At 39.9% G+C, this 24647-nt stretch overlaps 1 protein-coding gene across 2 annotated transcripts in view; it reads right to left on the bottom strand.

Annotated features, from left to right (window-relative positions):
- Nucleotides 1-19193, bottom strand: part of mta1 (metastasis associated 1) — a 35749-nt gene extending 16556 nt beyond the window's left edge. Inside the window, exons 1-3 of one of the 2 annotated variants that reach the window (XM_029493332.1) lie at nt 18875-19193; nt 10332-10399; nt 7386-7479 (exon numbers count right to left, since the gene is read on the bottom strand). In XM_029493332.1, the coding sequence (XP_029349192.1) occupies nt 7386-7479; nt 10332-10399; nt 18875-18902 (190 nt within the window). In that variant the 5' untranslated portion in view covers nt 18903-19193. The remainder of the gene's footprint in view (nt 1-7385; nt 7480-10331; nt 10400-18874) is intronic. The other variant, XM_029493331.1, reaches the window with a different exon arrangement.
- Nucleotides 19194-24647: the final 5454 nt, after the last annotated feature.

Here is a 24647-nt window from a genome sequence, read left to right as displayed (position 1 = left end):
ACGTAAATGTAACCCTGAGACAGTGTTTTAAGTAATGAAATATAGACAAATTCTTCAGTTATAACTGGAAACTTAGCTGCTTCCACACATTTAAGCAAAAGCATAACAATAAAACAATGAAACATACGTTTCCGCAACTTTGGTTGAAATATCAAATCCACAATAAACTTTTTAATGTCTTCTATTCCCATACTCTGGTTTTCAACCAATCACTGACATCTCCATTGAAGTAAATAATAGTCAACCTCTTTGTGTTGAGCTCAGTGAGTGACTCTCCTTTGACTTAGCACTTAGACGGCTGCCTTTTCTGGTGGGGGGCATGCATTATTAGTGACCACCTCGCAGAATTTTCCTGACAGATACTTCCTTTTTGTTCCAAAAAAAAAAAAAAAAAAAAAAAAACAAGAAACGGTCTCTGGTCTAGTCCTGGTCTAGTCTCTGATCCAATCTAGTCACTCCCCTCACTGGGGTTTCTGGTCTCTGGAGGGGGGGGGTCCGCTGTCTCGTCTAGTCTGGTCAGGTCTGATCTAGTCTCTAGTCTCTGGAGGGGTCCTGTCTTTGGTCTCATCTAGTCTGGTCTAGGACCTGGTGGGGTCACCATTCCTTGCACAGTCTTGTGTCACCAATTAACTTAGACAATTTCAAGTGCCCACACAGAGAATTTAACTTCTTATTTATTTATTCATTCATGTAGGAGGGTAGGAGGGTGTGCGTTATTAGTGAGCCCTGTGTAACATTTTCCCGACAGATGCATTCCTTTGTATTCCAGGGGGGTGGGGGGGGGGGAACTTCTATGTAAAATGTCGGCCAGTTCTGTGTTCATAATGAATTCAGTTTTTATTGTCTAATTCCGTGATCGCAGATTTTATAGGGCCCTATTTACCGAATGCCCGGAAAGACTGAGCGTGACATGAGCTTCACAGTGTGGTGAAGGTTTGCTAAATGAGGAACCCATGTTTAACTGCACTATTTTTGTATAAAGAGAGACTTATTTTTGTTACTTAAGCTATATGTGACATTGCTTTTATGCAACAATTCCATCTAATTGTGAGATAGTAAAAGATTCCCACCCCTAGTACATACATGAGCTTCTTAATTACCATACAGGTGAGTGACTTAGACACAATAGTCAACATGACCTAGCATCTCTCCTCGAAGAAAGTTAGATACCAACCTGAAAAAATGCTACTGAAGGCATGTGTTCTGTTGGAGGCAAAAAAAAAAAAAAAAAATATATATATACACAATTTCTCTACATTCTCTACATTTATGATCCATACTACATTAGTATTCATCCTGGAGACGACAGGTGTATATAGTGGCCCATCAGCAGCTGGAGCTGCCAACCAGCCCCTGGCTGTGTGTCCTTGAGTAGCAACTAAAGTCCCAAACCTCAGTCCTTCCTTTTTCCGAGCCAATCTCCTGGCAGTGCACCGGCACCATACTCTCTACAAATTGCCTCTCCATCTCACCTGTCCCAACCAATTATCAATTATTGATGAATGGGTCACCTAAATGGGCAGAGAGACAGTGGGGGGGGGAGAGCAATGGGAAGAGCAGGCCTGAGGGTGACAAGAGGAGTGGTGGAGAGCTCACCAGACCATTATTGCAGTGACAAACGGACTGCACCTCTATGATATAGTGTGTGGTCAAGGGGCTGGAGGCAAGAAGCTGCAAACTTGCCTTCTCCTTGAAAATCTCTGCTCAAAACAGTTTTTACTTACTATAGAGGGAAGAGCAATCAATACAAAATCAATACTAAGATGTGGCCTTGGTTTTGGTAATATTGTGACATGACTTAATCGGCTTCACCCCATCTAGAGTGAAGTGAGAGAAATTGTCTAAGCTCATCTCACTGTCCTGCTCGTTATTGACCATTTTCCTCTCCGTGACTAAATTACCCACATCTACAAATAAATAAATAAATGAAATTACCAATACCCCTACCCAAAACATCACCACATAACCTATACTGAGATAACACCTTTGTCAATACTGCTGAGCTCCAGCTCCCATATTAAATGGGCTGATTGTGTCTTCAGATCTGCCGGCTAGACTACATGTTTGCCCAGTCAAGGACACGTTTGGAAGAGAGGAAAAGGATTAAATTTTAATGCCATTTCACCTCACCCAAGTGCATCATGAGCATTTTTCTTAATTCTCAGAACATTCCAGACAAAGAAGGAACAACAACGGTCCATCAGGACAAAGTCGTGCTCTGGTCTGTTCGAATACAGCTACAATGGGACTTCAAGTTGAGCCTGAGATGTGTGTCATGGTTTAGTCCTGGAGGTGAAACTCCTGAATTTCTCCAAAGGGATGAATACAGTATTTCTCTGTCGAGCCACCATGTTGAGTTTTAATAAGAGGTAAAATGTTGAAAAGTTAACACTTTAAGGATATAAGAAGTTGCACAATCAGGGGCTTAATGTGCAAAATCATAAGAGGAGCATATTGTTTGGAATAATGTGGTCTGATTAATTATTTTTGGTTCTTCAGGTTGATTTGAATAAGCGGTGAAGGGCCTCTATGGTCACAAAATAAATGCCAGAGATAGACTAGGTACTGATCACAAATGTAGACTAAAGATATGGCCAACTATGTATAACCTTCTCTGGAAACCTCAGTTATAAATTTTATGAGCAAGCCACACAACTTGTTTTAACTAGGTACATGGCATTTGTCAGGGAATGAGCTTTCCTCCACACAGATGGATTATTACACTCACATATGCAGAAGTGCACAAAAATTTTAGTTGTTTAGATTCTCATCCATCATCAGTAACAGCAGGGTAGAGTCTGAATGGTCCAAAATTTGCTCTGCAGCAGGACAATAAGTCCAAATATATAAGACTCAACTATCTACAGAGACCCTGCAACATATGGTCTGACCCCCACAGAGATTTAATCTCATCATCATCAGTCTTAAATCAGGGAGAGGCTAAAGACTGAGAAATCCCAAGTCCAGAGAAGAATGCCTTGGAACAGCCAATATACCAAGGAGCCGAGCGGTCATAACAAACAGTGATTTAATTTTAGTTTTCCAATGTTACTTTGTAAGAAGTTAAATAGAACCTATTTATCATGTTATTTTTGAAAAATTGCCCACTTTACACTTAATATGTAAAAGCTTTGCACAGTGTAGTTCAATTTACACGTGTTTACAAGAGTACTACAGTTTTGTACCACACTTGTGGTACCAAAAAATAAATAAATAAAACCAACAACTTTGTATTCTTTCAAATCATGAGTCAAGCTGCAAAAACCCTAGATCACATGTATTGTGACCCTAACCCTTTCTTGCTCCCAAGTTGTTCAAACCATAAGAAACATAGCTTGCCTTTAAAAGCAGCAGCAATTTAGTTTACAAGCAGAAAGGTCAAACATGCCAAAACTTCTTCATTGCTTAACACACACTACCAACTCAGAGGTCTCTTTCTCTGTCTAATTTTGTCTTTGCTTGTAAATAACAAATGCGGTATTTTTTTTGGAATATTTCTCTCTTCTTCTTCTTTGACAAGCAGCACAGAGGATTACATGTTCTTAAAGGTAAAAGTAATCAGTTAGCTGTGAGTGGTGGATGAGGCCCTGACATCGGGCTGCAGTTCAGAAGGCTCTGCAGCCTGGGATGTAAATCAGAAATTTATTCTCTCACAGTAGGGCCTGATTTCATTATTTAATAATATCGCAACACCTGTTAAATAGAGAGCAGTTGTGTAGCTCAAGTGGTATAACAACTTCTATGAGGGTGAGGGGATGTTTGCTGTGAATGAATGAATTCACTTACTGAACTTTGATCCTAAAAAAGTTATGTGACAAAAAACAGTGGCTGAAGTATACTTCAACCACAATCAGCTTCAGTTCAACTGGTCACACTTATGTGCATCAGTTCACTAACAATTGTTGTTGTCTATTGTTTCTGGGAGCTAGGAGCCACATTTCAAAAATAGAAAAAGACTTGAGTCATGGCAAATTCAAATGCCTGAAGGGAGGGGCCTGGGAGGTAAAATCCCAAGTCCGCCAAAGAAGCTGACCACTCAGGAGGCTGCTCCGCTCACAGGGGAGGGGCTAATGCTTAAGTTTGAGGCCCCATTAAGGGAGCGCTCAGATTCTCTTCAAGCAAAATATTTGATCAATGACTCACAACAGACGCACAGGGTTGTGCACACGCGCACACATACACAAAAACACGACTGCCATTCTCCACTGATCCATGACAAAACTGAATTAAATGTACCCCTCCAGCAGATTCTGTGACAGGGCCCAGAGCTAAAAACTGAAGTCCATCATGCATATAGAAACACAACTACACACGCGAGCCCGCACACACTCATACACACCCAGAGAAAGGCACGTAAAGTGGGGCTGCAGCTCCAGAAATGCAGACAGGATACAGCCCACACCCATGTGGTGTGCAGCCATTCCTGCCATGCATTTTTTACATATTGCAAATGTCTGGAAGCCCCTTACCAAACTGCAGCAGGCAGAGTACAGCCAAAACTAAATGCCTGCATAGGCACACTCGACACAAACATTGCTCCTGGTTCAACAAAAGCCCTGCTTTATACATCAAGTGTCAAGACTTAGGATGCTTCAGAGCTGAGAAACCTGTTTCTTCGAAAAAAAATACAACAAAAGAAAAGGTTTTGGTTTTGCATCTTTCTGTTACAACTGGAGTAGTCATTTTCAATGATCACTTACCAAGTAACAAGAAGAAGGAAACACATATTCAAGGGGTTTCTTTTTAAATTTTGGTTGATAGTCAGGGGCCTTTCAGCAGACACACCAAAGGAGCACACCATTAGCAGAATAATCAAAATTCCTGTTAAAAAAAGCAGAGGGGGGAAAAAAAAAAAAAAAAGTCTTGTCTGGATGCAGCAGCATGTTTATTGACACACAAATGTTGCTCAAAATAATCACAGACTAACTTAGACAGGGACACACACAGACTGAGAAACTGATGCTGTGTGGTCCACCAGAACAAACAATCCCCTCCCTCCATGGATACAACCCCCTAGGCCACCTCTGTGGACTCTGCGGTTAAGACACAGACACAGACACAGACACACACACACACACACACACACACACACACACACACACACACCCCCCCCCCAAAAGCCAACACTTAGCCTGCCGCACCCTGTCAAAGTTTAGAGCCTGCTTTTGCAATTGTGTATACGATGCCAGGTTTGACTTTTTGTTTGACAACCCCCCTTAAATGACTGGCTGTTACATCAGAAGGTGCAAAAAAGAATTTCGTTTTTTTTATTTTACACGGATGTGATTGGTTTTATCTGACTTATAAACTCATGTTTAAGTATCAAGTTGTGTCTACTCCTGGCAGCAATTGCACAGCTAAGATATCCTGCAAAATCACATTTAAAAAGCTTACATGTCCATAAGCTAGGTCTGCCAGTGCCACTGATATTACAAACAGTGTACCACAAAGAGAAACACAGGTAATCTCAGACCCGATGTGGAACACACACAGTCCACTCAGTCATGTCAAATTAGTGCAGGCCTAAACTGTTTTCCCCCTTTGCGTGTGGTCTTTTGACACTCACATAAAAAAGTAACACACAAACACACACACACACACACCCCCACGTGCTCAGTGGCTCAGACAATGCAAAAACACTCCAGAAAATTTGCAACTTTTAACCCATTCAACCAACTTAAGTTGACACTGTTTAATCCCCCCTCCCCATCCTCTCCCTCACAGCCACTTTGTGTGTAATAGCTCAGTTTCAGTGGATGCTGGTTGAAACGAGAAGCATAATTCTCATTTTCACAATTCATTGTATGTTGCTTGCATTTCCAAACCATGGTAAATTGTGGCCATTAGGACAAGCTAAAACACACTTTGGTCTTTAGGCATGGTCCTTCAAATTCTCTTTCGAGGTACGCTCACCTCTATTCTACGCAGAACAATTCACATTATGATACTATTATATAGAGTTTAAAAATGATCACACAATGTTTGATTGACAATCCTTGAGTTTGAAATGACTTATGTTTTTCCTTATCAAGTGGAAAAATCTTTAAGTAATCTGAAAACACTCCATGCAATATGTAAGAGGTCATCTGACACATTTGAACAGCCCTATTATTTTTTCTTTTGAACTTGTGTGTGCATACAAGAGTGAAAATCACGATGCATTATGAAAGGATTCACTCGGGTTGTTATTTTGCTCCTCTTCCTTCGTTGCAGTACAAGATAATAAAAGAATATTAATAAACTGGTAAGGATGGCTAAATTAATCTGCAAGCATGTGCGTAGTGGGTGGTGGTATTTTCCCACCAAGATTACATTACGGATGGGACAACCAAGAGTTAAACCACACGAGCAAATTCTTCCGACACTCAGGTCTTCTTTCAAGTAAAAAAAATAAATTAATAAATAAATTCAGTTTATATAAATCCTCAACTGTAACAAATTCATATCAAAATATATATCAATACCTGGAGCATGTCTCATTGGCAGACAAGGTTTCACAACCAATCTACAAGGTTCAGATGAGAAGAATATACTAGCCTGTGTCAAAACAGTCTATTTTAAAACAGTTAAACAGGCAATTTTTTGCCAGTCCAAGAACAAGTGAATAAACCACAACATCCTTCCCTGTTTCTTTGCTGAATTCAGGCACTCTGGGGCAGTGCCCTGAAGGCATCATATCCAACTGACCAGTGGGGAGGCAATCCGGGCAGACAAGCACAGCTCTGGCCTTTCAGTGACACCATTTGGTTAGCTGAAATCTAAACCTTCGACTAACTCATTCCCTCTAGACCTTTGTCTTTCCATTTCTTTCTTTTCAGTCATCACTTCTTAAAGCACTGTTTCACTGCCTTTCTCTGTGAAAAACATCCTGGTACCCAGAACATTATAAAGGCCACACAGTGCTGCTTGGCCATTCAAAGGCTGCCAGCTGTTCCAGATAGCGCGGGATTTGCTCCAAGCTCTTCAGAACAGCACCACATTCAAGTAGATGCTACACATTACACATCCATGCTTTAACAAGAAGCAAACACGTGCACAGACACATGTAGGTGTCGTCACACGGACATAACCAGCAGATCGAACACTGTCTGAAGTCAGACCTATGAGCGGAGGGGCTGCATTCTGTACTAGTTCTCTCAGCTCAGTAACACCTCACAAACTCAATTAAATTTTCTGTCACCTCTTGATCAAATCTGATGCACAAAAAAGTCTCACGATCAAACCTCATAACAAAGAGTTTCGTTTTACAGTTCAGGGGGAATCATCTTCGATTGAATGTGAAGGCAACTTTGCAGTGGAAAATAACTGTTTCTCCAAACAGAACAGTTTTTTGGTGTGTTCTTCAAGCCTAGCGTTTGCTGGGTGGGTTACGGTCGGTCACTCACTTGCATGTTTGTCTGCCAGGGCGATGAGTGTGCTGGAGATGTCCCTGCGTCGGTAAAAACACACCACTTTGGCCTCCACGTTCCCATTGGCTGTCTGTAAACCAGAGACAATCGGCGTTACCACGGCAACAAGTGGTGCCGCCACACACAGAGCACCCACACACGCACACACACAGACACACACACAAAAACCCATAGATGAAGCTAGTTTTTTAACTTTGGCTGAAAGCACAGTGTGAGACTACCGCAGTTCAACAAAAATCACAATAAGTGTTGCAGTTATCAGGACAGCAAAGGCGTGCTGGGGGTTGTCTGTGCAGCCCAGAGATTTGTCTCTTCCCAGTAATAACACATCGGTATATTGATGCAGCACTGTTTAGAGCTGCATAACAATGTTTTATTGAACACTACCTGAAAAAAGCAAAACGCAATAAGGTTCATTTAGAAATTGATTAGTAGCTTTTACCTCTTTTTTACACCATACACACAAAAGAAAATTAAATAACAGAGTATAAATTACAATATTGATAAACTGGAATTCTTTTAAGTGTTGAATATCTTTGATAATCACATTTGTAACCTATTACAGGCTGAGAATATTGGATTAGGAACTCTGTCATGAATCCTTCCAGTGGTATAATGTGAGAGGAAGATGGATGTAGAGATGATGGACAATAAGCAAACAGACTGAATGCATCATATTCCTTAACATTCTGCAGACGGGCTTTCTTTCAGGCTTGCTGCTGCGCCAATCATCAAATAATTAAAATCCAATTTCCCACAGTTCCACATTTGGGGAAAAAAAAGGAAAAAAGAGAAAAGGTGCTCATTTTAGATTGTTTTAGAGAGGAAACTGAAAACCTCTATCTTTACAAATGAAGCACATTTTTAATGAAATGCAGAGAATTTCTACTGACCTGTATACCCACTTTCTTTTTAGAGTTTGTTTTTTTTCTGCATGATACACAATTTATGACAAGTACAGATCCAGCTTTAGCTGATTTAAATACAGAAAATTAAATAGGAATCTCTTAATTATTTCCTTGTGTGTGAAAGTTGTCAAGTTGTCAAGAATGGAAGTGACAAACAGCAGAATCAAAGTTAATTAAATGTGAGAGAATTCAGAATTTCATAGAAACTTTTTAAGGCACCACCAGATTTCTGCTGTGTTCAGAGTTTAATTTGAAACCTTTCTAAAACCACAACAAATACATGTTAACACCGGTTCCACAGTCATACCAGCCAATACTTCAGGGATATCAGTAAGAACTATCATGAAATAAACGAAACCTAATCAGCAAAAGAACGATGATTGATTAATGATGAGCAAATTAAAAAGGTTCTAAATTTGCATTTCAAAAAAAAAATAAAATAAAATAAAATATATATATATATATATATATTTTATATAATATAAAAATTATACACATACCACTACCATTAGAAAATATTAAAGCAACAGTATTGTTTTCACCTTGTGAGTCTGTCTGCATCTGGACACACCCACTGAGGTGGTTCTTAGTACTTTGACAGGTGATGCATTTTTAAGTCTATTGGGTGTGGCCCAACTCCTGAGTACTAAATATGCATGTATTAACACAGTAATGACTGGTGAGTGAGTGTTCATGGTTCTGTCCTTGAAAAGTCAACCAAATAATTAAAACGTTGCTATCATTGCTCGGCAAAAAAAAATAAATAAAAAAATCTGCTACACTAATTGTGAATACCTTATTAATTCCAATAGATTGCTGAACCTGACATTGTGCAGATGCCTACTGCTAGTTTCAGCCTACATTACAAATACAGAAACACTGATTGAACCAAATTGAAAGCCCAAATAAAAAATCCATATTAGAAGACAATGAGAGAACCTTGAAAACAGGTACGGCCTACTCCATGCTGGTCTATACATTCTAGACGTACATCTCTTATGAAAGAGAAACTCAAAGATCCCTGGGGAGCTGAGGGACTGACAGTGACAGGCAGAATAGAGGGCTCACTCTGAGCTTTGTGTCAATCACATTAAACAGCTTCCATATTATCCAGCGCCTGAGATAGATGACAGACAGCAGGCACCTGTAACTGGTCTACTGGGACAGGACTCCTTTTCTGGTTCTTTGAATGAACACCGTATGAGATGGCAGGCTGGGATTTACCCAATCACCTTCCTCTGTAACATTATCATCACACCTTTGACAAAATAATACAATATTCTTTCTAATGCTTTGGGCCAGTCATTTTAGAACTGTTATCATATCAACTAATATTGTATCTTTCTATTCTAACTTTTTCTTAATTATTATTATTCCTAATATTATACTAACAATTGTCAATACTGGCCTTATGATGAATTTATCAAATAATACTGAATAATCTAGCTTCTTACAAACAATTATTCACTTGAAGTCTCTCAGCTATACATTTTTCTGCTTGAAAATGTTCTTGGACAATTGATCGACTATTAAAAGAACTACAGGCTGAGGTAGTTGCAGTTCACATGTTTAGTGGTGTTTCCCTTTCAATTGCCTGTTTTGTATAAACATTGACAAAGCCCCAAAGATTCTCAGTTGACAATAAACTAAGACAAAGGAAAAGAACATATCCTGACAAAAGTCTGAAATAACCTTGCGGATAAGGAGACATAAAGGGAAATAGTGCACTGCAACTAATGATTTTCATTTATGCAAATTATTTTGATTGTCTTGATAGGTCAAAAAATAAAAAGGAATAATTTTTCACAGCCCAAACTAATATTTGACTGACTCAGTTTACTGCCATATATGACAAAGAAAAGCAACTCATCCTCACATTGAGAAGCTGGAAGTTTGGCCTTTTTACTTGGACATTACCTATGATTCAATGGAAAGAAACATGAAATCAGTTGTAGAGTGGCTGGGCTCTATGCAGCGCACGCACACACACATACACACACACACACACACTCACCTTATTCAACTCCTCTATCCTCCTGATCAGCAGTGGGTTACTGGACGAGTTCTCAAAATAAACATAATCTGCAGAGGAACAGCAAAGAGGATGGGGAGAAAAAGAAAGGAAAATAAATGTCAATCAAACATTGCAAGGTCATCCAAAAATTCAGGGTGATTTCCAGTTGGACCGCACTATGACAACTAAATTAGTCGATAGGAAAAGTGCAACACGGGCAGACACTGAATTTTGAGGTAACCTGATTGGACTTCTTTCATACACAGCAGATCCAACTGTAGTAGGGAGGGCAGACCAATACTCACGCAGTGAAACACACACCAAATCTGGCACACCAGTTCCATTCACACTGCAGCCTTGTATTTCCTCAGCCCATGTGTGTTTTTTGTCTTATTTTAATACTCTTTTCATTACCCCTTCACCCCTCCCACGTGTTGTTGCATGCACGATGTATTTACATCTGTGTGGTTGCGTATGAGAGACTGCACAAGCTTTACCATGCATCTCGGGCTTAACTATGCATTTGTGCGTGTGTGTGTGCGTATGTCTGCAGTGTTGTGTTGTGTGTGGCTCCTGGCACTGCTCCAGACCCATTGGAGGCTTAGCTCTCACCAGGATATCCCCACAGGCCCCAGTCTTGGTAGGGTGCCTGGTCTTAGCCCTGCATGTGTCTTGGCTGAGTGCTGTCAGATTATACCCCACACTTGGTAGGCTGCCTGGTGCCAGTGCTATCCTTCTTTTACCCAAACCAAACCCCCCCCCCCCCCCCTTTCCTACCCAGGCCCCCATCTTCTTGACCGAGTAAGCCAAAGATCGACTGAAATTCCACCAGCATAACTATGATACACAATGACTCATGTTTATTTCCTGAACCTCCCGTATCTTGAACTGGTTTAAGCAAGCACCCATCACGTTAGCACACCCTGGATCAACATTGGCATCCACATATATCTGCATTTCCATTACTGCCAGAGTTAAAGGAAAAATCCACCTACAAACACTTTCACTTTTCCAACACACTTATCAATCGTGTGTTTATTTTTGGCACATATGCTTTCAGAACATGGACACAGATAAAGGGAAAATAATGCAACAGAGCAATTGGAAAACTCACAATGAAAAATTTATGAAACTAGTTTGATATTTACTTCTCTACTTATTACTTGAATGTCTAACTTTTCGGCAAGGTATAGTATTCCTTTGTCAATCAGGGTTGCAACTAAGAATTATTTTAATTATCAAACATGTTGCAGGTTAATGAACAGAATATTTTCTGTGGTTTAAAATCTGAACTTTTTTGACATTTTGGACCAAAAAAATAAATAAATAAATAAATAAAATCAATCTGGAAAAAAAGCTACAGTTTAGACAATTGAAAATTCATAACAGCTAGAAATCAATCTCAGAGACCGACGACAATCCAACCCCTTTGGCCAGTGCAGTTCACAGTTATTAAGTACATGAATTTGATGACATTTTTATATTACTGTCAGCTGTATATTGTAATATTATTAATTCAAGACTAATTATTGCATTACTTCAAATGCACTGTTTGAATGCATCGCAGAATTGCATGAAAAAATATTAACACTTCCTCTTTTGGGTTAACCAGAGCACCATCAGTTCAAAGAGCATGTGGAGAGTAGTTTCTATAGCAGTTTCTTATGGGAACCACAGCAACACATTGACAACAAGACGAGGAGACATCGTCACATCCTGCCTATCCACTCACCCCGTACCAGCTTGTTACTAGACTCCACTGCAACGGTGACATCTTCGTCCTGCTGCTGAATATCAAATAGGCCAACTTGAAATTGAGACGTGCTGAGACAGAAAATGAAGACAAGACATCTGACTTGCTCGTTTTGAAGCAAATGAAATCCGATGGAGGGGGCAGCAGACTAGAGGCCAATAGTCAGAGAAATTAATTTGTGACTAGTGATGGCCAAACTGGCTGCAAAAGTGTGGACCAGGAAAGTGAGTTGGACTCCAGCCTCTTATTGAGCATGGATTAGGCATCCTCGAGCAGGAAACTTGATTAATCGATTACACAATCATTAAATAATCTGCAAATGCTGTCCCTTTGCTTAATCAAGGAATAATACTAAACTTTTGATGCTTCCACTGTATAAAAAAGGATTGGCTACTTTTCTTCATCTTTCGTATTGTTGATCTTAGAGACAAAAGCTATTTATAAATCTCAGATGAACTCGCATCATGATGACATACACTTTATAGTACCATTTTATTTTATGGCTTAAAAAAAAAAAAAAAAAAAAAAGTTCAAATTATTGCCAAAGAATCACCTAAGAATTTTCCTGAAAAGAATCATAAAATGTACCAACTAATAGATAAAAGACAGAAAGAGCCCTGGTGGTAAAACTGGATTCTCAACAACTTTGAGACTGGGGTTGAAATTACATTTTCATCCATTGATATTCATATGAAACCAATAACCAACTTAACAAAAGTAAATAAACGAACAGTCAAAGACAAATTATTAAAAAGATTACTTAAAGGTAAATAAAAGTGTCAACATTCAAAAGAATTATCAAAAAGCTCAAAAACGCGGACAGGTCTCATTACAAACTGCAGAGACATGTTGACGCTTAACTGTGGCCTTCAACAGTTGTTAGGTCTAAAGGGCCCATTAATCTGGAGCCAAACTGCGTCATGAGCATTTCAACCTCAAGCTGAACCACATTCAGGTTTGGTGTGGCGTCAGGTATGAATTGGTGGCACTCGTTAAGAGATTTTTGGCTGCCGGTGACGGCACGTCTCCCGGTACATTCAGAGTCACTGTGAAGGTGGGATATTGGGCACATATCACCGCCTTCCTTTTTCCTGGCATCGGGAACGGAAGTTATTGAGAATGGAATCACTTAAGCATTCGAACCCAAGTCCCCTCCGGCAACAGAAAGTGAGAAGAAAACGGTTAAGTGACAGTCAAGAGTAGGATGTTTGAATGTTGGAGTTTCCACTATGTGAGGAGCTGAAGCTTGGTGGAAAGCAAGTCGGAGAGGAACTCAAAATAAGAGGAACAGAGACAGAGAGAGAGGAGAGGGCCTGTAGGCACTGAACAGCGTCAGTCTCTCCATTTCCCATCAGCCCTCCTGCCGCCGCCTCAACCCGCGTATTACCCCACCCACCTACCCTCATGCTCTCCATCCCCCGCTCTTCCAGAATCAGCCAATCACATGGCTCCGACGTCTATGATGTCACAGTGCAGTCGAATTTAGTTTGAACCAATCAAGGCATGTTACTGAGCCCCAAAAGAGAGAGTCTGCTGGGCTGATTCAAACCAGGCCAGAGAGAGACAGACAGAGAGACGCAGTGATGAGAGAGGGAAAACATGAGTTAACTGATGGAGTCTGGGTTTGGACAGAGAGAGAGAGACAGGAAGCTATCAGACACAGATAAGGGCACAGCCTGAAAGATATTAAAGTAGGCAAATGAGTAAGACACTTCCAACAAAGGCAAAATAAAACAATAAAAAAGGTTCAATGATCTACAATGATGTGGAAGACTGATTATGAAATCAGACCAACCAGAAAATTAATCTGAAACTGCTTTCATTTTTCTTCCATTCTTTTAATAATTTTTCAAGCAACAGTTCCAAACATTTGCTCATCAATTCCTCATGTGAGACAATTTACTGCTTTTCTTTGTCATGATTGTTTGTGAACTGAATATTTTTGGGTTTTAGCACGTTGGTCGACTAAAAGCAGCAATCTGAATGCATCATCTGGGAAACTATACTAGGTGCTTTCCTCCATCTCCTCACATTTTAGACAAAATGATGAATCAAGAAGAAGATACTCTATGAGGTGATCACCTCAGAGAATCAACACTTTCTGCTGCTGGCTTCAGTAATGCAAGTTACTCTGTCCTTACTGCCATGCAATATATAGTGTGCCAGCAGCAAAGCCTGATGGGAATGCACCCACCGCTAAAGTCAAGTAGTATCACTCATAGTCAAACTAAAAAAAAACAAACAAACAAACAAACAAACAAACAAACAACAGTGTGGGTCGCTTTGTTCCCCTACAGTTGCCAATATAATGTGTTGTATAGAAATACATTCAGGGTGAGTTTTGGTGACAAACCCTTCAATCAACTAATCAGGCAAAAACCTCTATTATTTAAATATATCAAAATGGAAACAGGTGAAGAAAAGCCACTGTATTGCACTACTGAACTTTCATTGCCGATTTAAGGGACATAAAGATTTTCAACACACAAAATTAAATTTACGTTCTGGGGCTTATTGCACAACTTCAGTAGGTACAGGTGGTGTCTGTAAACAGTGAACGTCACTAACGAAAAGGGATGGGTTCAACAACAGGGCAAAGAGGCAGGACACAAAGAAAGTGAGCATTGACACACCTGTCCACATCCTCACCAGCGTCCGTCCGTCCGTCCGTCCGTCCCCTCTCTCTCTCTCATCTATCCAAGGTGAGACTTAAACATTCATCCATCCTACCAATTCCCCTTGTTATCCCAGCACAAATAAAATAAACCTCTACTTTTCAGAAACTTAAAACTCTCCCTGACCTGAGGGATAATCCACATTCAACAGTCAGAAGTCAAAACATAAATAAATCTGAGTTTGCACTCTCTAACATTACCTTTAATGACTTTTCAGCAGAGAGGGATTTGATGTATTAGCATTTTAACTCCCATCTGCAAGTTTCACTGCAACAATTACTGCAGCTAGCTCTTGTTTAAATGCAATTAATTGACAAACATGCAGGTTTTATTCAGAAATATTTGAGAGCAGTTTAGATGGCTAGCTCTTGAATCTCAATCAGCTGTGTTTCTACAAAGATGCCACAAGACAGCCAGTCTGTTTCAAATCCTGTTAATCGTGATGGATGGATGTGCACTGTGAAGTTTGCACTCTAATGAAATATGATGATGGGGACACTCTGTTGTATTAATCTGATGGCTGTGGTGTATCTGTTCATCTGACCATCGTTTTTCTGGCAGGTTGGTAGCTACAAGCCTCAGATCTTCACTCTGTGAGTACACCCACCAGATCGGCAAAAGAGGCAACTGCCAGCGTGGGCAATTAACACCAGCCACCAGCCAAGCAATGTGTGGGCACTGTCAAAGTTTGTAAGTTAGTCAGTTTGTAGAGTAGTAAACACAACAACACCTTTAGGCAGGTTCTGAATCATAACTGGCAGTATGGAGAAAATACTCAACAGTCACCAGCCAACAGAAATATGGGTCCTGACACCAAAGTTTGTCACTTTTTAAGTCAGTAAACACTGCAACACATTTAGCACATTCCACACAAGAGTTTTACACTTCCAGCAGCCTCAGTACAAATACTCATCAAAAGAATACTGGCCTTATTTTCAAGTCAGGCTTAAAACCAAGTTAACACATGCACATTCGCACACCTCCATGCAGTCAGTGTGCAAATAGTCTCTACTCTGACTAAAAATTTAATATGTTTTAGTTAAATATTGGTTCTCGTGATATCCCTTCTGGTTGGGGCATACAAAGATTCTTTCTTATCATGCTTTTAAGGTACACGATGGGGCACAAAATCATTGTTGTGTGCAAAACTACATTATTAAGTTTATGTGATACTAATAAGAGGGTTGAACAAGCTCTTCTCAGTAGCGCTTCCACAGCTCAATATATAAACACTGTTGGGAGAAACACAGAGAATTTTGTACCAAAAGCTTCTGACTATGAACGCTATCCATTTGATCTGTTGAACGAAGGGCAATCCTTTGGAATGGCAGCTTATGTGCCAATGCAAGGGGCTCTTGCAAAAAAACAAAACAGGAGTGTCCAGAACGTTGATATTGTGTTGTGTTGCAGCGAATGCTAAGTAAGACTGCTCAAACTGAACTTCTATGAATTGCTGCTACCTGAAGTAACACTCATCCACCATTGCAACCCCCTCCTCAGTCTCAGTATCTGCTAGGCCTGACTTTAGCTTCAGATAAACTTAAGGAATGTTTTTTGTAACAAATTGTGAAGGCAATTTTTGTATTTACATCATGTACAGGTGCACTAAGATGGAAACTTAAAATGACTAGTGTGGATAGGAGGAATGATTGCAAACAAGCAAAACCACCCATTTCAGTGTTCACACGGGACTCGCACAAAAGACACCTATGTCAAAGGAATAAATCTGTAAATATTGGTGGCTCTTTGCATGTTCAGACTTTCCACCTTTGTAGCCTGTTCACATAACACTTTGTGAACAGGCTTCTCTTCTCTTCCAACTATTAAGATGATAAGATGTATTATTTAGCCTTTATTTGGGCATAAACACTTTTCTATGAAATGGGGTAAAGTACAAGCAAGAAGCACTGCAGGCACCGGAAGTGTGGCTTGTGGCCTGCACAGTAAAAACAAAGACATCAAGGCCTGCAAAGCTGGCTTTGTCCAGGGTTCATTCACAAGGGAAGTCATTGCTTTTCTAAGATGATCCTGTATTGTCTTGCATCGTAGCGGCCATCTTTCCAAGGGTTGGTCTCAGGATAAGATTCAGTCAATTATGATGCTTCCTTTTAGCTGATATTGTGCTTGTTTTTAATCTATACAGTTTTTGTGACCGGAAAAACAGCTCAGTTTTATGGTTTCTAATTACTAAGATTTTTCTGCTTTGCGTTTTCATTATAGTTTTAAGTTAATATATGATTGCAATGATTCAGCTTTCCCTTACTAAGGCAGACAACATGTAGCGAGTGACTGTGATCACATTGAACACTGTAATAGTAATAATCTGAATTGTTTTTGTTTTTGTTTTGATGAAGTTGAATTTTAAACTGGAGAATGTGACTGTAGAAAAAAAAACCCATCTTAAAATTGCAAAGAATTAGCTCAAGTGTAGGAGTCTGAGTGAAGAGAGATCAATTCAGCAGCATTTGGCTGATAAAGTGTTAACTTTCTGCCTTGCTCTGGACATAATCCTGTTCTCACTCCAGTAGGCCTTGTGTCATTTGGCCAAATAAGAGGGCTGTGACATCCACTACAAGCTATTTTTGATGCAGGTACCAAGCCAAGGAGGGTGACAGCATTCCTATTCTACTTAACCATTGTCAATCATCACATATACATATTTCCTCTACACGTAATCAGTCACTTTCGCTTTCCCTTGCCTCCTCTTTGACATGCATTTGTAAGGGTACGTTTTAACAGACCTAAATATAAGAAGAAAAAAAAAAAACACATTATACATACAGTAGACTAAAATCATGTGAAAAGAAACATTGATGGAAAATTTAAAGGATTATGGGTATGAAGATGGAAAACCAGAGTGACCAGCTCACTAAGACAAGCCATGAATAGCTAAACCTGTCACGTCACTGAGGGACATGGTGTTTGACATTTTATGTAGTGAACACCTTAGCATTAATCTGAGATGAAGTGAAAAATCTGCAGTACTGATATTTATGTGCACTGAGCATGTGAGTTTCTTTCTTTCATATCCAGTGATTGAGGGCAACAAGACCCCCCGCCTTGCCCACCCATTAAAAAAAAAAGTAACAACCAATTTATTTATGTTACACTTCGCATTAACTTTGATTTGACTATTTTAACACAGTACCTACATGACATGAATCAGTACATCTTCACCACAGAATGAGTGGGAAGGGAAGCAAAAATCTTAATTAGGTATTAAGTGGAACTGCCTGCACAAAAAACAAGAAGAAAAATAAACTATATTATGCTCAAAATGCGTAAAAAAAAAAATCTCTCAAAGCATTTTTACTCAAATTTCTCTTGTTGCTGATTTTAGCTTCTGCAGGTAAGGAGTGTGAACTTTTTCTTTTTTTTTTTTTTTTTTTTTTTTTTAAATCCATGGACTTTCTTTGCAAAAGCATCCGCTCCTTGCTGCCGCTGCTGCTGCCCTGGAAGTCTTCAGGGGCTTGTGCAGGTTAAGAGAAGCACTCGTCCTGTTACTTATTACTGTGAAAAAGACGCTCGGGATACAGTTGCATGGTACGCAAAACTTTTTTTTTCCCTTCTGTTTTTTAAAAACAATATGTTCGCCCTGTTGTCTTATATGTACACAAACACAATGCACGTTACTTTAGATGCAATCGTTGCATTGAAATAGTTCTCGGGGAGGAGGAGAAGGAGGAGGAGGTGGAGTGTGTGTGGGGGGGGGGTATGCTAAGTTACAAAAATAAAATAATAATGATGATAATATAAATAACAACAACAACAACAACAACACATACACAAAAGAAACGAGCGAGGCAGTTCGGTAAGCGAACCACTACTCTTCATCACCATCCTCCTCTTCACTCAGTCACCATCATCATCATCTGCGAAGCACAAGGCTGTTTCAGCTTTAGGGAAATAAAAGAAGGGAAGGAAAGAGACGGACCAGGCGCTGTAAATCCGTAAAAGACCGGCGGCGAATCATGGCGAGTCCGCCATATATATATCTATCTATATATATATAGATAGATATATATATTAAAAAAAAATAATAATAACAACAACAAAAATAAAACGGGAAGCTCCTAAAATGTTGCCCCCTGCCGCCGTCGCCGCCTTCACCTTACCTCCAACCCGGTACATGTTGGCTGCCATGACTGCCCCCGGTCCCTGGCTTCCTCTCCAGGTAGAGGGGAGGCTGTCGTCTCTCTCTCGCCGCCGGAGCTGTGTTAGCGCTGCCGCCGCTGTGTGTTGGAAAATGGTGGCTTGATCAATACGAAACAGACCAGCCGACAGGGCCTTAAAGAGACAGTGTGCACTTTACGGCCACACCGACCAGATATTCGGCGGCAGTGTTGAATTTAAAAAATAATAAATGTAACAGTCGAAATGACACTAGTTAATGTTACAAGTAACGACCAAAACTTGGCTAATGCTGTTACCCTTAGCTGCTAACGGCAGTTTGTACGGGCTGACGACGCCATTTTTAACTTCTAACAGCTGGTTGGGAGCTAACGGTCACCTGGTCAGTTAGCTAGTTAGCTGCTTTTTTTTTTAATTATTATTATTTTCAAATATTAATTAAATAAAAAAAAAATATCTTATAAATCTCCAAGTGACCTGCATCTGAAACTGTTAAAATGTCATGCAAAAAATGTGTTTAAAAAATCATTACTTTTGTTGTTGCTGTTGAGGGTTGTACCTTTAGATTATGTTAAATTAAAATGATTTATTCATTATGATACAAATTGATAAATTGATAAAAAAAAAAGCGTACAAAAATAGTGGGGCCACTCATTTACCTCACCAACAGTCCATAAGTATGGGGTTAAATGGTAAAACGGTAAATATTTAAAATTGGTTGCTCATTAATTGTGCCATTTTCCACACAAATGGTTAATCCAGGATTTGAAAAAATAACAATGAAGAACAATGAACAATGAAAATAAAGTGGACATCAACCACATTAACCACATTTTTGGATAGTCCTACTGTAATTGAGTATTTACATTCAATACCATATCATAGTTCGGCTACCCTTCAATTCAGAGACAGATATTCACTACGTGTAAAAGCTATAGTTACTTTGAATTTACAAAAACAAAAACACATGCTCATCATCTCAAATATGTTTCATTATTGCAGATTATAGGCCCCGTATAGCCCACACAGGTGTTGCCAATTACGCGGCCCATTAGATTTATTGAGGCTGGCGATATGGCATTTATGAGAGTTCACCAACAAGAACTGCAAAGCTCTAACTAGTCCAGCAACCAAACTATTATTGGAGAACTAGTGCTAAAGTCCTGATGCATTTGTGCACACAAAATCTTAACCTGTGCACATAGCAATGAAATAAAATCTTTCAACCCTTTGGTGGCTCTAAGGGGCTTTTTGCCATAATGAATACCTTTACTTTGGAAGCTGTTATTACATCTTGCTGACAGTACTTGTGTACCTTTCCCTCAAGTAGACTTCTGTATGCCCCTACCCTTTCCCCTCATTGTGTTATTGGTAGTTTTACTTCAGAAATGGATGTGAGTACTTCTCCCAGAACTGCCAAAAACTAAAACCATTCAATTAAATTCTCATAACTCGGGTCTCAACAATGAAAATATAATGATATTTTCAGGTGAAAATCCTGTTGTGCACGCAGTAAGAGTTGACTAATGAAACACTTAAGGTAAGAAGGTCACTTGTGTTTAAATCTTGCAGGATCTGTGTGGGACTTATTAAACAGCTGTATCTCCCACAATGACAGAGTATACTCTTGCAAAATGTAGACAGGACCCAAAGTTAATATATTGTATATATAAAGATGGAACCTGGAACTTGAGGCACCTGAAAATGTGGTGTTCCTGTTTCATCTTCTAAAGCCAAAGCTGTGATCTTAAATCCCTTTACTCAGTGGTGTCGGTTAAGGTCTGTGGATTAGCTCTATGTGCAGGTCCCCGTGGGATTTGTTACAAGAGAAATAGGCTCAGTTAAATTTGGTTAACGTATGCGTGAATGGTGGATGGCAGACTGGTTTCCATATAAGCAACGTCATGTTAGGGCTTCCTGTCTAATTGTTAACTTTGTGTTGGTACTGAACTTAAATAGATAAATAAATAAACATTTCTCCACCGTCACAATGCATTTTCCACGCAAAAGATAGTGAGTTATAAGCAGAAATTATGAAAGTTGCTATCTGTGCTTGATCTCACCCCACGACATTAAACACAGCAACATTATCGTAACTGTGTACTGTGATGTACAGAAATGCACGCTGACTGATGATATGATATTGTGAGGATTGACTGTATTCTGGCAGAATGAGAAGAAGGCTTCAAGTCTGTTGCAACATTGCCACAACCTACTTTCAATGTATGAACCTGCACGTATTTGGGCAAATAGAAAGTGGGCAGGATATTGTGGTGTCCAAATTGGATGTTTTGTGCAGCAACAAAGACTGGCAACACAATTTTCTTCTGTAGCACCTGCCACAAATATTGTTATTCTCCTTGGGCTGTATTTCCAGTATCACAAAATGAAAATATGATGGCTTCCAAAAAAAAAAAAGCCAAACAAAAATGTGCAGCTTTTCATCTGAGTAAAAACAAAACCTTTCACAAAAGGTTGGTAATAACTGACATATATAAGTGAAGGCACAAATAATATAGTTTGCTAGTAGTAGTTGTTTTGATTGGGCAAGTTTTCATTGTGGAAACAGGAGAACTGTAGAGGCTCGATGCTGAAGGAATGCTGTGGTGAAGGCTATATCTGATCTATACCATATGGAAGCCTCAATTACTGTGGCCTAACGCAGGGGACTACAGTCTGTGGTCACGTGGCCTGTACAAGCCAATCACCAGTACTTACAGTATGCACTCCTGCTCAAGTGTGCAGTCTCACTGTTGGAACTGTGCTGCAATGGAGAGATTCTGTATTGTCTCAAGGCTCTTTTATGGAAATGAACAAGAGACAGTTTGTGTATGTGCATGCATATTTATGTAAGGGTATACACAGCCATTTATGTCATTAGGCTAAAATGTAGTCGATTTGAGGATGTTTTTCATTGATAATGTGCACAGTGGGAACAAAACTAAGAAGTTTTTTGGCATGGGCTATAATTTTATGTTAAAGTAACGAAAGAGCATTATTACCCAGTGGATATCTTTTTCATATTGTATATTTATTATCCAATATACAGCATGCTGCTATGTGCAACTTAAAGTGCACTTTTGTATAAAATTCAGCCATTACCCAACGAATGAATGCTTCTTTTTGTTCAGAACAGTGCTCACTACAGTGCAATTTATTTCAAATGATTATATTGCTTATCAACTTTACTTTTGTTGCCACATATTTACCATAGTTAATATTTTCTATATTATCACATAACATCCAGCACAATTTGGGTGTCATATATCATCGAGCAGCTGTAACAAGTAATCTGTCTTTTAAGCTGTTGTAATGTTCCTCAAGAAGCTGATAGGAAAACCATGCCAATACATAATGTGGTCTAAATTAAAGGAAAATAGGGGGTTGACAATACAGACTAGTATTTGGGAACTGTGGCTACTTTCATTAGAACAATTTGTTTACTTGGCTGCTTGGAGCTGTGCAGATGTTCTTTGTGAATCCACTTGCTCCTCTGCCAGATGTTGCTGCAGTCAGGAAGACAGGCAGGCGAGCTTGCAGGCAGAGCTCAGCACGGCGCAGCACAATGCAGGTGTTCTCCCCGATGAATCCCAGTCTGTGGAGATGGATCGGATGACGACACAGAGTGTGTGCAGTAACTCCCCACAGTTAGAGCGGCTCCAGTCCTGGAGGATGACCTTTGACGGCCTCTCTTTCTGTCTCCCACTTTCTCTTCCTTCTTTACACTCTTTCCTCCTCCCCTCCATGTAGAAGATAAATGCATGGGAGACACAAAGACACAGAGGAAATCAATTAGCCCTGTTTCTTGGCACAAACCATATCTGTGATAATGGTTCCTCATATGTTCTCTCACTTGGGGCTGAGCTTGGATTGGACACACTATGGGAGATGCAGCAATAAAAGGCTGACTGTTGAAGCACAATGTTGTCTGCGCCTCACAGTCAAACTGTGCATAGGTGTATTTTGGCATCAGCAGCGGAAACACAGGGACTTGGCTCAATTATCCTTAATAAAAAACAACACCTTACTGTTCTCACGTTCATGTTACAACACTGAAAATTGCCAGCAGTTCAGGTTCAACAAGCCATGCACCTCCTTCCCTGAGCTATGTTGCAGGTTTAAAGCATGATTCATATTCCTCACATTCATACCTTTAAGTGTTGAGCTGCAGTCACAGGTAGAGATCCAAAAAGTACCCAGAGATGCAGTGGTTACATACATAAAACCGCTCATCCCTGTCTCCATCTGAAAAAGGCACCACTGTCGGTTTAATGTGACAAAACATCCAAGAATAGTGTCACCCAACTGTAAGTTTTCATTGTCTGACTTGACTGAACACAAATACTAAATGTGACATCTCTCTGTTGCAATACTTACGTAATGACAAGCTCTGAAAGCCTTGGCACAAGGCAGCAGTGACGCTTTTAATTAGGAATTACTGCTGTAGGGGATCTGTCAGGCAGATTTCACAGCTAAAAATATCAGTAACTGAAAAGATATCCTCCCTCCCAGGGAGCCTTTTTGTGAAAATGCTCCTTGTAATTATACGCATCCAACGACAGGGAGAGCTATTGCACTGTGTTTGACAAAATGAGGCGTTCTAATGAAAGGACAGATGCCGACACCATGCGCAGTCGGATAAACTCTTAAACCATAATCTTTAGTTTACATGAAAGACACATTTAAAATCCAAAATCACCGACAAAGCATCAGGATAGGCTAATGCCAATTGAAAACATGATGGTCTAAGATGCAGTTACCTCAGTCAACCAGAGAGGGTCATCACTCACCCAACCTTTTCTTTTGTCCTCAGCTGCTCCCTGAAAAGCATCATGCAGTAGGAGGGGGAAAAAAAGTGCAGCCATCCCAAACAGCGGAAATGTGATTACAGCATTAGGTCTGACTGCAGACATTAAGTATAAAATAAATCTAACTTTGTCATTGTGTCCTAATTATAGCCTTTTGCAACTCGCTCAAAAGCTGATTTACAGCGTGTGCTGCTTCTGTGTGTCATCTGTGACTGCACACATGGCTCAGTTGGAAGCACTCAGCTTCACTTTGAAAGCCTCACAAGAAACCTTGGCCCTAATCCAAAGAGATTAGCCATATTGCGCTTGTGGGCTACTGATACCCCGACCCTCATCGAATAAAAAAGGAATGACCAGGGGACTGAGAAGAAGACCGTCTTAGATATTTGATGCAGACAGAACGAAATGTGGCACTGGAAAAGATGCCCTTGGTAGAGCCCAGGCCACACCTCGCAGGAGAATCCTGTGGCTGTGTGTCATGTGCCAAGATGCCAGGAGCCGCCATAAGAGAGTAAAACTTTTTTTTCTTTTGTGAAACAGCAGGTGATCCTCCAAATGTGTCCCCATCATGAGAGAAAGGCACCAGCAGTTGGTGAGTGGATGGTGTCGCGTGGGGAAAACCCACAACCATTAAACATAAAAAAAGGAATTAATGGAATGACAAATGGCTCCTAAAAGTCACGTACTGAATTTCAATCTCCCTACAGCAAGAATGTTTGTCATTTTATAAGTTGACACCATCAATCCAGAGCTGCACCAGCTGATGTCAAGAACAACGATTCAGCATCTTGTGATAGTCAGTGGGGTCCAAAAATGTGCATCCAATGGGAATACTGATTCCATGGCCTGAATCAGGAAAGACCTCCTCCAGGCAGCTATATTGCATGAACTGAACACAAATGTTTACATTTCTAGTTGCTATGTCAAATTGAACGGTGTACAGTATTTA

Source organism: Echeneis naucrates, chromosome 22 (genome assembly GCF_900963305.1).
Source record: "Echeneis naucrates chromosome 22, fEcheNa1.1, whole genome shotgun sequence".
NCBI lineage: Eukaryota > Metazoa > Chordata > Actinopteri > Carangiformes > Echeneidae > Echeneis > Echeneis naucrates.
This window is presented reverse-complemented; position numbering and strand designations above follow the sequence as displayed.